Source organism: Canis lupus, chromosome 19, assembly GCF_011100685.1.
Source record: "Canis lupus familiaris isolate Mischka breed German Shepherd chromosome 19, alternate assembly UU_Cfam_GSD_1.0, whole genome shotgun sequence".
Lineage (NCBI taxonomy): Eukaryota > Metazoa > Chordata > Mammalia > Carnivora > Canidae > Canis > Canis lupus.
In genome coordinates this window covers 46,696,964-46,709,434 of record NC_049240.1, presented here as the reverse complement: position 1 = coordinate 46,709,434, position 12,471 = coordinate 46,696,964, and the positions used below count along the sequence as shown (strand labels likewise).

General features: G+C 37.1%; 1 protein-coding gene across 2 annotated transcripts in view; it reads right to left on the bottom strand.

Moving 5' to 3' along the window:
* The window catches only part of KYNU (kynureninase), a 129,746-nt gene that overhangs the window by 85,001 nt on the left and 32,274 nt on the right, over positions 1–12,471 (bottom strand). For both annotated transcript variants that reach the window (XM_038565112.1, XM_038565113.1), the window contains exon 3: positions 7,287–7,407. In XM_038565112.1, the coding sequence (XP_038421040.1) occupies positions 7,287–7,407 (121 nt within the window). The remainder of the gene's footprint in view (positions 1–7,286; positions 7,408–12,471) is intronic.

Here is a 12,471-nt window from a genome sequence, read left to right as displayed (position 1 = left end):
GTTAAGAACTCAAAAGAGTGTGGGGAAAATGATTTTTTTTTCTCCCTAAGAGAGCACTGGGGTTACAGAAGGAAAGGATGCCTATTTTTAGCTTTTGTTGATTTTCATGATGTGAATATTCCCTGTGGTCCATTTCTTGGCATCAACAAAATCCTTAATATTTAATGACTGGCTTTCATTGCCTGCTCTGTGCCAATTCCAGGTCACCGTTGGTTATGAGACTACATGTATTATAAGCTGATAAAGCCTGTAAAAGTAAAAGTAAAGGGGTGACAATATGTACCTTAAAGGATGGCTGTGAAAAATAACTGAGAAAACATGTGAAAGAGATTGGCGCATAGCACCCCTTTTCTGACTCTTCCCTAAATCTAGTGCTAAAACTCCCTGCATAGGCATGTGGGGTACAATGCAACTTTTGAACTAATATTTTGATTACCGTATGAACTGAGATGAGGGAAGAGGACTTTCTTGGAGAATAAATAGAGACTGTAAGAGCTAAGGAGGAAGAGAAGGGCAATTGCTAGTTATTATTATTCATATTATTATTAGATAGCCTGCAGCTTGCCTGTTTCTTGACTTCCAATATAAATGCTAAAGACAAAAATCATTATCATTAAATGGTAGTTAAAGGCAGATACTTGGATCCTTTTTTTATTTTAATCACATAGAGCTCCATGGCCTTGCTGATAGCACAATACATCTTATTACATTTAGGTAGTAAAATTCTATGTTCTGCCTCAGAGAATTTATATCTTAGAATATTAGGCCACCTACTTCTCACTCTGGTAGACACTGTGGTAATAATCTTTAAGAGTATGTTTCTTCCTGCAATGCTTTTGGCATCTCCCCCACCTTTAAAATATCACACACAGAGTCTGCTTCTTTCTTTTTTGTCAGTCCACTAGCCTGGGGTGGTGAAATGTATTTAGGAAGTTGTTACCCCAATAAACTCAAACTAAAGTGGCCTGTCTTTATAAAGAGTGGATTACAGTGCAGTTTTAAGCATATGTATCAGAGTGAAGAAAAAGATTACATTGCTCTCATTCAAAACTGCCTAAAATACTCGCTGCATAGTTGCAATCTTCTTTTGCAAGTTCTGGAAAGGAATAGGGCATGGCAGACAGTTCTCAGGACCCCGGCATAAATCATTCCCCTAGAGAGGTGTTCTCGGAGATGCCTATGGAGTGCTAGCTGCTCACGAAATTAGATTTCAGGATGTAAAATCTAATTAGGAAGTTAATGGAGGATCCTCTTTGAGACAGGACTTTGCTGTAACCATCCTACAACATATGAAGTAGCCAGAATTATAAAGCTCCTCCCTGCACCACTCATAGGGAAATACATGAGACATCATAGTCTTCCTTAATGTCACCATTTTTAAAGAAATCTGTGACCCATAAGGAAATAAATAAGACATCACAATCTTCCTCAAGCTGAAGGACCTGAAAAACAGCAAGTGTAGGGACAAGCTTCCTCTGAACTTCCTCAACTGGCTGAAGACAGATCCTCCAAAGGAACTCAACTATCATCAATCCCTCCCCAGGAATTTCAGCAACCAGAAAAGATTGACACCTCATCCAGAAGACTTTGTCACAACCTATCACATCTCCTACCTGTTCGTCCAAGTGCCTTTCATCCTTCCTAAAAATCTTTTATTCTCCTGGAAATGACCTACAGGATCCTCCCCTTCCCCTACTAGGATGACCCATTAGCTCTCAAATCTCACCGATCTTTTTGGCGTTTCCTGTTTTTCCCACTTGGGATGCCCTCATGCCCATAATATTAATAAGGAGTACACCTTTTTTTTTTTTTTTTTTTTTTTTTTTTTTAATAAGAAACACAGAAACTGAATGAGACTGCAGTGTCTGCAGGACCAGCACCCTCTCTGCACACATTGCCCTGTCAAGTCACTCACCATCCACAAACCACACAGTTTTCTCCTAATATGTAATTCAGCGGACTCTTTTCTTTCTTTCTTTTTTTATGGTTTTATTGATTTAGTTGAGAGACAGAGACAAAGCAAGAGAGAGCACAAGCAGGGAGGAGAGGGAGAAGCAGGCTCCACACTGAGCAGGGAGCCCAATGCTGGGCTTCATCCAAGGACCCTGAAATCGTGACCTGAGCAGAAGGCAGTCACTTAACTGACTGAGCCACCCAGGAGCCCCTAGACTATTTTCTTCTTAAATAAACCTCCCGAAAGTGTCACACTGGTCTTAGAAGAATCCCTATAAAGATATAACTGGGTCAAGTTTTGGCTCCTTATGAAAAAGAAAGAAAACCATTTATCTGATATATATGACAACACAGAAGACTTAAAATATTGTGATTACATCTTAGGGACATAATATACATTTCTCAACTTACAATGTGCTCTTCGGGATGGATATATTTTCTCTTCTAGCTGAACTTTCCCCACTGTGATTATTAACCCATGTTATTTTCCTTTAAATAATCTGGGCCATTAATGAATCTATAACATATAAATGTGCAATATTAAATGTTCTAAAAAAATTCTGGCAGACCTACAGGCCCCATATTAATGCTGTTTATTATTGTTATAGCCCCAGTTGGCTGGTAATTAATTATCATACATCAAATGAGTCAAGTCACCATAAAATTTTTCTACTTCAGAATGTTAAAAATATCTAAATATTGTTATTTCACAAAACAAATTATCCCAAGTAAACCAATCTACTTTAGAAATTAAATACAGTCGAAAATAACAATAAGCACTTAAAACCCACAGTACTTTATTTTCATTGCTTTGTGTTGAATAACTTAAAGTCTAAGAAGAAATCATTTAGGTCCAAAAATATTTCTAAGTATGCCTCTCCTCTTGACTTTTCCTTTAGCATAAGTAATCAAAGGTGGTAGCTGTATGAATCAAAAAGTTGGGCTCCCCAATGGACAGTAATGGTTTATTTTGTAGATAGGTAGGTAGCATGTCTGTGATAGGACATTGAAGACAGAGACATGGCCAATAACAGCCTGAGCCAAGTGCTATTTCCTACTTTATATGGCATGAATGGCCATTCAGACTTGGTATCAATATCCCAGAACAATATCTATCTCACTTAGTCAAAAGTACTGTGATTTTTATGTTATTGTTAAGATTATAAATTTCTAATATTTTTTTTCTGTTGAGCGAATAATTTCAGTTTGCATGAGAGTACTTAGTACTGTGTAGCTCTCTTGGACTCAGTCCTTCTTGAAAGCGACTGGTCAAAAAGAGAGGAAGGCACTGGTCTGATTTGGGTATCAGCTAAGAAGCAGGGCAGAAGTAGCACCAGAGAAGGTGAACAGGAGCAGGTAATCAGGAAAGCTCACCACAATAATGGGAGGCCCTGCATCTAGAAGCAAACCAAACATATGCAAGGGTATTTAGTACAAAAACAAAAGCAATAGTCAGAAACAGAAATAAAGGGACCAACAGCCCACCATAGTGGCAAGATTACCTCAACCTGAAAGCATTTGAACAAAGTACAGCCTAAGAGAGACACGTTCCTTAACTTAAGGAGAGTCTCCTGAAGATCCAGTCGCCATTAATCCACTCACAGACAGAAGGTGACTCAACACCAGGAGGTGCAAATTCAGATGCCATCAAGCTCCCACTCAGGGAGCTTTCAGGCAGGAGGGATATGCCCATTATCATCAGAATGAAAAGGTCCAATAGAACGTTCTATACTTCCTAATGAAGCCCTAAAACTGCCCCCTCTAGTTAAATTGGTATATAAACTCTTACCCCTAGCTATCCAGTGAATTCAGCGCCCATGAGAGAAATTTCTGTTAATCTCTCTCTAAGCAATTAATCCATAGGCCTTCAACCAATAGGAAAATTTTTCCTCACAACCTAACCTTAGCTGAAAAAGGCCAGGGTAAAATTTTAAGCTAAATATTTAGAACCAAGGAAATAATGAACAAGCGCTTTGAGATCAAAGATGGGCGGTGGAATGGGCCACAACACGATTTTGACTATGCCCCTTAAACACCAATGATGTCACCAGAGAGACAGGGGGCATGACAGTGACTGGGCCACCATGACTGAAAGCAAGAAGACTAAATAAAACAAAGCAAAGACAAAATAAAGCTAGCTAGCTACCTAACCTTTTTCTCAGAAGTCTTTTAAATGTAGTTTACATTGCTTGAAGCATTAATATGCACCTCTTTTCTGAATCATCTGTCTGGTGGAAAAATAGGCAGAAGGGTTTAAGATTATGTGATTTTCCATTGTCACAAGGTAAAACATAAAATTCAAAGTTAACAACAATAGAAAGGTGTTATGACAGAAAGGCACTTTCCTGGAATATAACTTTAAAGTCTTGAAAATAATCAACCAGTCTCCTAATAAAGTAGGGTAATCACAAAGAGATGAATAGGAGGAGAGCAGGGCAGCATCTTTTTTTAAATGCCTAAAGGATAAAAATGCACAGCCTTGCTGAATGAATATCCAAGAGGCAAGGACATTCTCTAAAGTTCAAATTCAATCTAATTCTCTGCTCTCTTTTATATTAAGGCCAGAATGAATATTAACCATTTTTATTAAGTATGACCCTCATTTTTTTAAGTACTAAAACCTGCTAGTGCAAAATGCTTCCAAATGTGGTGATATTTATTTTTCAATTTATGCATACAAGTTATGCAGATACAGTTATAACAGGCTTAATAAATTATATAGACCTGTAGGATTTTTGCATTGAGTTGTGAATTTATATTCTTAACCACTGAAATTAAGAACTTTGCAGTGTTATCCAATGCCTGTGGTAGTAATCATTAGCACAGTCAGTGTAAAATAAACTTTTAAAAAGAGGTACTCTGCCCAATAGGAAAGAACAGTGGCATGAAAACTGAAGAAAGAAGACATTAGAGTTTGTATGAGAGCCAAGTGTCTGGTCAGAGTTCTGATTTAGTTTCATTTCCCTGTATTTTTTTTTTCTCACCTTCAAGTTTGACTTCCTCCTCATATCTATTTTCAGATTTTAATAATCAGAAATTCAAGCATGAATTCAAGTATTAACATACAGAGTATGTTAATTCAAGTATTAACATAAGAGTTCATTTGTTTCAGGTGTACAATGCAGTGACTCAACAATTCTATACATTACTCAGAGCTCATCCTGGTAAGTGTACTCTTAATCCCCTCTACTTATCTCACTCATCCCCCCACCACCTCCCTTCTGGTAACCATCAGTTTATTCTCTTCGGTTAAGAGTCTTGTTTTTTTGGTCTTTTTTTGGTCTTTGTTCCTTTGTTTCTTAAATACCACAAATGAGTGAAATCATATGGTATTTCTCTGATGGACTTCTTTCACTTTCAGCATTATACTATCTAGATTCATCCACGTTGTTGCAAATGGCAAGATTTCCTTCTTTCTTTACGTCTGAGTAATATACATATATATATATGCACTACATCTTCTCTATCCATTCCTCTATGGATAGACACATGGGTTGCTTCCATATCTTAGCTATTGTATACAATGCTGCAATAAACTGAGCCGTGCATACAGCTTTTCAAATTAATGCTTTTGTTTTGTCTGGGCAAATATCCAAGTGGAATTACTGGATCATATGGTAATTCTATTTTTAATTTTTTGAGGAACGTACATACTGTTTTCCACAATGGCTACATGTGTCTGCATTCCCATCAGCAGTGCACAAGGGTCTTTTTTCTCCACATCCTTGCCAACACTTGTTATCTCTTGTGTTTTTATTTTTGCAATTTGAACAGGTCTGAGGTAGTATCTCACTATGGTTTTGATTTGCATCTCCCTGATGATTAGTGATGTTGAGCACCTTTTTATCTGTCTTATTTTTAAATTTTTAAATATTAATTTTTTAAATAGCTAAAGTATTTTCAAAATATTTTTAGTTGCAGCTTTATTAGTAACTACAGAGGAAGGGGAAAGAACATAAGACTAGGTTATGTTCCTAAAGGGATTTATAATATGAAGCTAATGAAAATAGATACCTCTAAACTGCCTACCCTGCAGCAGTGATTATTAATACAATGGGCAGTTGGGGAGAGATCACCTGCATGGTTGAGAAGGTTGAGATTAAGGAAGGTAAGCATCCTGGGAAGCAGCAAGTGTGGGGGTCTTCTTAGGCAGAAGAGTAAATGTAGAACAGAAGACATGGAGAAGAAAACAGATTAAGATTTCAGATTCTTGCATGCTTGGAGCAAACCTGTTCAGCTAAGGCCAAATGAAGCATGTTCTCAGCAAACTCGGTTTGGGGAGGGTAGTACCCTCTACTCCACTAACCTTTTTTGCCCCCCGTCAACAATTTTTATTTTCTTATTTATAAAAATTAGTGTGATAAAGTTTAGCAAAAACTACTCATGAAACACCGAATTAAATTCTAAATATTAACTCCCTTATTAGTCATTAAATAAATAAAATGAAATGATTACATATGATTTAGATGTATCAACTTGGGAGAGGAACTTATTTTTTTCTAATATTGTGAAAGTTTTACTTTTGACTGTCACTAACTTTCCATATGACCTTATTTACTGATCCTCAATTATTGTCATCAGTAAAATGAGAGTATTGAATGATGTGATTCTTAAGGTTCCTCTGTATCCGAAATAGACTCCAAGGAGTCTATTGTACACCTTTCCAAATATTAGATAACCTAGTGTGATTTTTAAAGTTCTTAATGATTTGAAGGGATACATGCAAACCAATGTTCATAACAGCATTAGCAACAGTAGCCAAATTATGGAAAGAACCAAAATGTCCATTGACTGATGCATGAATAAAGAAGATGTGATATATATATATATATATATATATATATATATATATTATATATTCCATTTTATATATGTATATATATAATGAATTAAAAGGAATGAAAAGGATGAAATCTTGCCATTTGCAAAGAAGTGGATGGAACTAGAGAGTATTATGCTAAACAAAATAAGTCAGAGAAAGAAAATTCCATATGATTTTATTCATATGTAGAATTTAAGAAACAAAACAAATGAAGAAGAGAGGAAAGAAAAAGAGAGGCAAACCAAGAAACAGACTCTTAACTGTAGAGAACAAATCAAGGGTTGATCAAGGGAGGTGGGCAGGGGATGGGCTAGATGGGTGATGGGTATTAAGGAGTGCATTTGTTGTGATGAGCATTGGGTGCTGAATGTAAGTGATGAATCATTAAATTCTATACAAGAAACCAATATCGCACCGTATGTTAACTAACTGAAATTTAAATAAAAAGTTGGAGAAAAAAAAGAAAGTTTTGTATGAGATGTCAAATGATAGCTTTTGAAATAATACTTACATTTTGGCCCACTTATCGAGTTCTTCTTCCAGATATGTTTTAACCAGTTTTGGTTGAAGGCCAAGAGAATTTCCCGAGAAATAGATGGCATTTTCATCCTTATTCACTAAAGATAAATCAACTGAAACAGAGAGAAATGAAATGCTTATTCAATTAATTAATCTTCTTCCATTTGGCATTGTTAATTCAGTACAAATAATTAATATAATTAACTCCAATAAGGATAATAAATAACATAATTCTTCCCAGGGATAATATCAAGTTCTCAGAAAAATAATCTTTCACATTTATATTTTAAAATACAATTTACATTTATAAAAACTATTGTTGAGATCTCTTATTTATTGTGCTCCATAAGGAAATCTAAATTAGCATCTCTTCCCAATCATAAATAGATAAGGGCAATAGAAAAAAAGTTAAAAATAGAATTTTTATAGTAAATGTATCATCAGCCCATCCAGAGATGCTAGGTTACAAGAGTCTTGGCACAAACTAACCTGCAATAACTGGTGGTGTAGAAAAGGCAAATAAAACATATCTAAATGAGTATTTACATATCTGAAGTAGAGATATTAGATTTATACATTTTTTCACTCTACATATCTATATCCATATCTATCTATATCTATCTATATCCATATATAGACAGGCAAATTGTTCTCTATATCTATGTCTTATTCAAATAAATTGGGATTTTAGTAATTTGTCTACCTCACAACTCTCCCTTGATAGCAACAAATGCAGTTTTATTAGCAATCCAATCCATGTTTGAAGACTAAACATGTTCTGTGCATGTCAGCCCCATCAATGACCCAGCATGAGGAGCCAATCAGCCATATCTCTGCTCCCATTGTCTCGTCTTGTTCTTTCATTGCTGATGCTTTTATAAATACACAGTGAGCTGCTTATACTTAGTCTTTTTTAAAGTGTGTTTAATGTGAGAGAAAAGCAAAATTGTAAACTAAATTATCTTGTCTCAGGCCAGGCAAAAGTATGGTTCCCCGTCTCTTTTCACTACATTCCTCTTACTTGATTGAGTTGCATGTTTAAAAAGTCTCAATGCACATCAAATGGCATTAGAAGAGAATTCAATTAGCATTATGTCACATGGCACAATAGAGTATCCAGAAAATGTATTTTATAAGACCCCACAAGAATAAAGAGATAGCCTACCACACTCCAACTCAGTCGCATTGGATCTATACAACATGAAAGTCTTTGGGAGTAGGCTTCTCTTGTGCCAGACAAATAAATAAGTTTGTTATTAAAAACTAATGTTCTTGGCAGTGATGGGATGCAGGACTACACCGACAACACCAAAATGTGGCACCTTGGCATATCTTAAGCTGAGGGAATTTGAGAAATATCATGTGCAAGGACTTTCTGACTGTCCTGTAAGCAGGACTGTTGGTTGTTGACCAGCACTTCTTTCCCTATTTCCTATGTGACAAGGATGGAAAAGTAAGTTGGACATGGCATCCGCAAATTGTGATCAGCTTCTGGATCTTCTTCAGTTACAGGATTCTTTATGTATTCCCTGAATATCTAGGAGTTATTCTGTATTTGTGCCAAGAGGACACCATTGGTTAATATAGCCAGTATTTGCTGGACCTTGGGGTCAGGCAGGACTCATCCTGAAAGTTGTCATGTCAATTGTTATTGATTATTACATCAAGTATTACTGATCATCATCTATCCACTGCTTCTTTAGGCTAGAGTCCAAGTCTACAGTCTTCTGGAATATACCCATGACAATGGGTGGACTCTGGATAAAACATACTTTCTAGTCTTTCAGTGCCTGGCTTGGCTGTTATACATTTTGTGGATTCTGGTATTAATATTCCATCAGAAAGTTTCATGACCTTTCTGAAAACATACATTGTCTTCCAAAGTCTAGTCAAGATTGATATAAACCATGGCACCTGGGTGGCTCAGTGGTTGAGCATCTGTCTTTGGCTCAGGTAATGATCCTGGGGTCCTAGGACTGAGTCCCACATCAGACTCTCGACAGGAAGCCTGCTTCTCCCTCTGCCTATGTCTCTGCCTCTTTCTGTGTTTCTTATGAATAACTAAATAAAATATTTTTAAAAAATCAACATAAACCATTCATTCTTGTTCCTTGGGACATTCTTTTTTTTTTTTTTTTTTTTTAAGATTTTATTCATTTATTTGAGAGAGAGAGAGAGGGAGAGAGAGCACAAGCGGGGGGAGGAACAGAGGGAGAGAGAGAAGCAGACTCCCCACTGAGCAGGGAGCCTGCCCAGGGGTCCATCCCAGGACCTTGGGATCATGACCTGAGCCAAAGGCAGATGCTTAACTGACTGAGCCATCCAGGTGCCTCAGGACATTCTCTGTCTTTTGACATTTTTTATCATATTGAGGATTTGATGTTCTGCCAAAATATATATGCTTTAGGAGCTTACTGTAACCTCTCCCTTTTCAAAATAAACTTTTGTTTTATTAACACATGTCATTTTGATGGATCCCAAATCTTGGTTATGTCACAATGCCTCAAGACTGTAACCAACTTTTTTTTTTTTTTCTTCAAGTTTTCATCTTTTAGTGTTTGTGGGCTTTTTTTTTTTTTTTTTTCAGGAAGATCTTCCTCCATTAGATTTGGCTCCATCCTATTTTAAGGATGAAAATGTAAATAAAGTGTCTCAGTGTCTTCCTCTTGATCCATACTCTCCTAGTCTACTATTCTGAGAAAACACTGAGGTGTCATTATTGAGGCATCCTGTGATTTTGTGTCCAGACCAAACTATTTGTTGCATTTGCTCAATTGGTCCCCTTGTAGGCAGCACCCAGAAACAATGATTTTTTTCTAGTCACAGGGCAAGGCAAGCTTTTTCTGCAAAAAGCCTGAAAGTAAATATTTGTGGCCTGTACAATCTGTTGCAATGACCCATTTCTGTCACTAAAGCATAAAAACAGCCCTAGCCGACATGTAAACAAATAAACATGACTGTGTTCTCACAGAATGTTCTTGCAAAAAATGTTTTCTGATCCTGGTCCTAAGGTCATTCTCCAAATTCTAGCATGGATTGGGCATGTTGAAAGAGTACATGCATTTCCTTTATCAGTCAAGTCTCCATGTTCTGTAAATACCTTTTGAGTTGGGAATATTTGCTTCCTGTTAAGACAGGGCCACCGAAGAACTCCATAAAAAAAGTTACTTTTTTCCTTTCTCCAGCAGCTAGGGCCTGCACCCCCACCCCCCCTAGACACATGCCTTGTAATGCAAATGGAATGCGTCCTCCTCATAAGGGACAAAGGGATAATGCTATCTTTGGATAGTTGACATCTAGGGAGTGACCGGGCGGGACTCATCATAAATGTTCTCCAAGACCACTAACCAACACCTTGACACCAAAACCCCCGGCTCAGGGAATGAGTGACTAAGGAAAGACACCTGGACCCTGTCTTTGCTCTGACCAGTTTCTGGATGCCTAAGAGGACATGTGCATCAGACCACAATCCCCAGTAAAAACCCCAGACCTGAAGCAAAGATAAAACTCATGCTCTTTTCCTTTCTGAGTCTCCAGGGTACTCCATCCCTACCTCTCTCTATATATGTCTTCGGTAAACTCTGCTTTCACTTCCTGCTGGCTCATATTTGATTTCCACTCTGCCTAAAATCAAGACCCGCTTGGCTAGTCCTAAGGGACGACCCCTTCTCAGGGTCCTCTGACCAGCCTGCCTGCATCAATGTTATTATAAATGCTTTGTATTAGTTTGCTAGGGCTTCTGTAACAAAGTCCCAGAAACTGAGTGGTTAAGTCATAGAAATATATGATTCCCAGTGTTGAAGGCTAGACATCCAAATCTAGGTGTTGGCAGAGTTTGTTCCAGGCTATGAGAGGAGGCTATGAGAGAGGTTTCTCTATCTGACATGTCAAAGCTCCTCTTCATGTTCACAGGTGTTCTCCATGTATGACACCTGTGTATCTTTCTGTCACCAAATTTCCCCTTCTTATAATTCATATTGTATTAAAATTGTCACCAAATTTCCCCTTCTTATAATTCATATTGTATTAATTCATATTATAATTCTTTCTGTCATCAAATTTCCCCTTCTTATAATTCATATTGTATTCATATGACTTCAGTTAACCTGGCTACATCTTTTAAAGACTCCATCTCTAAAATAAGGTCACATTCTGTGGTACTAGGGGTTAGAATTTCAATATCTTCACTTTTAGGAGACACAATTCAACCCCTAACGTCCTCCTTAAAGGTACACTTGTTTTCAAGTAGTCGAAAAGCTCGAGAGTTTCAGCATTCTACAAACAGGCCTCACCTCAAGTGGTCATTAAGTCAATAGTTTTAGGGCCATTTGTCTAGGAAGTTTTGTTTTGTCACAAAGATTGCTGCTCTAGAGCTCATGATTCTTGTGAATTTGTCACAAAGATTGCTGCTCTAGAGCTCATGATTCTGGAAATTCACTTGATTGCTTTTTTTTTTAATATTACATTTTTATTTGCTCTTTTATTTTTTTTTAAAAGATTTTACTTATTCATGAAAGAGGGAGAGAGTGAGGCAGACATAGGCAGAGGGAGAAGCAGGTTCCATGCAGGAAACCCAATGTGGGACTTGATCCTGGAACTCCAGGATCATGCCCGGAGCCAAAGGCAAACGCTCAACCACTGAGCCACCCAGGTGTCCCTCACTTGATTGCTTCTGAGTAACACTTTATTGCATCAAAAATGTCCATCACTCTAGACCTTACTTTCTTACTCTTTTAGTTTATTTATACACATTCCAAGACTAATCCAGGAATAGTTTCATTTTTGCTTCTTAAATATAAATCAAAATTTCAACATTACTTCAGATTTAAAGTTTCTCCCCATCCTCAGTTTAGGGCTGATCTAATTAAAAAAAAAAAAAAGAAACATAGTTTGGAACAAAGGGATATGTCTATTGTAGTTTGTTTTGTTTTCTCTTGTTACTCACTGCTGCTGCCTTTAATCTCTCCAATGGAGTGAGGAAATAAATAATATAGGCAAGAAAACATTAATCTGGCTTTGGCGTCTTTATGTTATTAGTAGCTCTTTGCCTTAGAACATACTTTTTATGGATCCTATAGAAGTTCCTCCTGACTGGAGTCCTCCAATCTCCAGGTGCCTGAAGTACTGCATGCACTCCAGTTCATAACCTTGATCTTACCCGCCACTGATACCTCCCA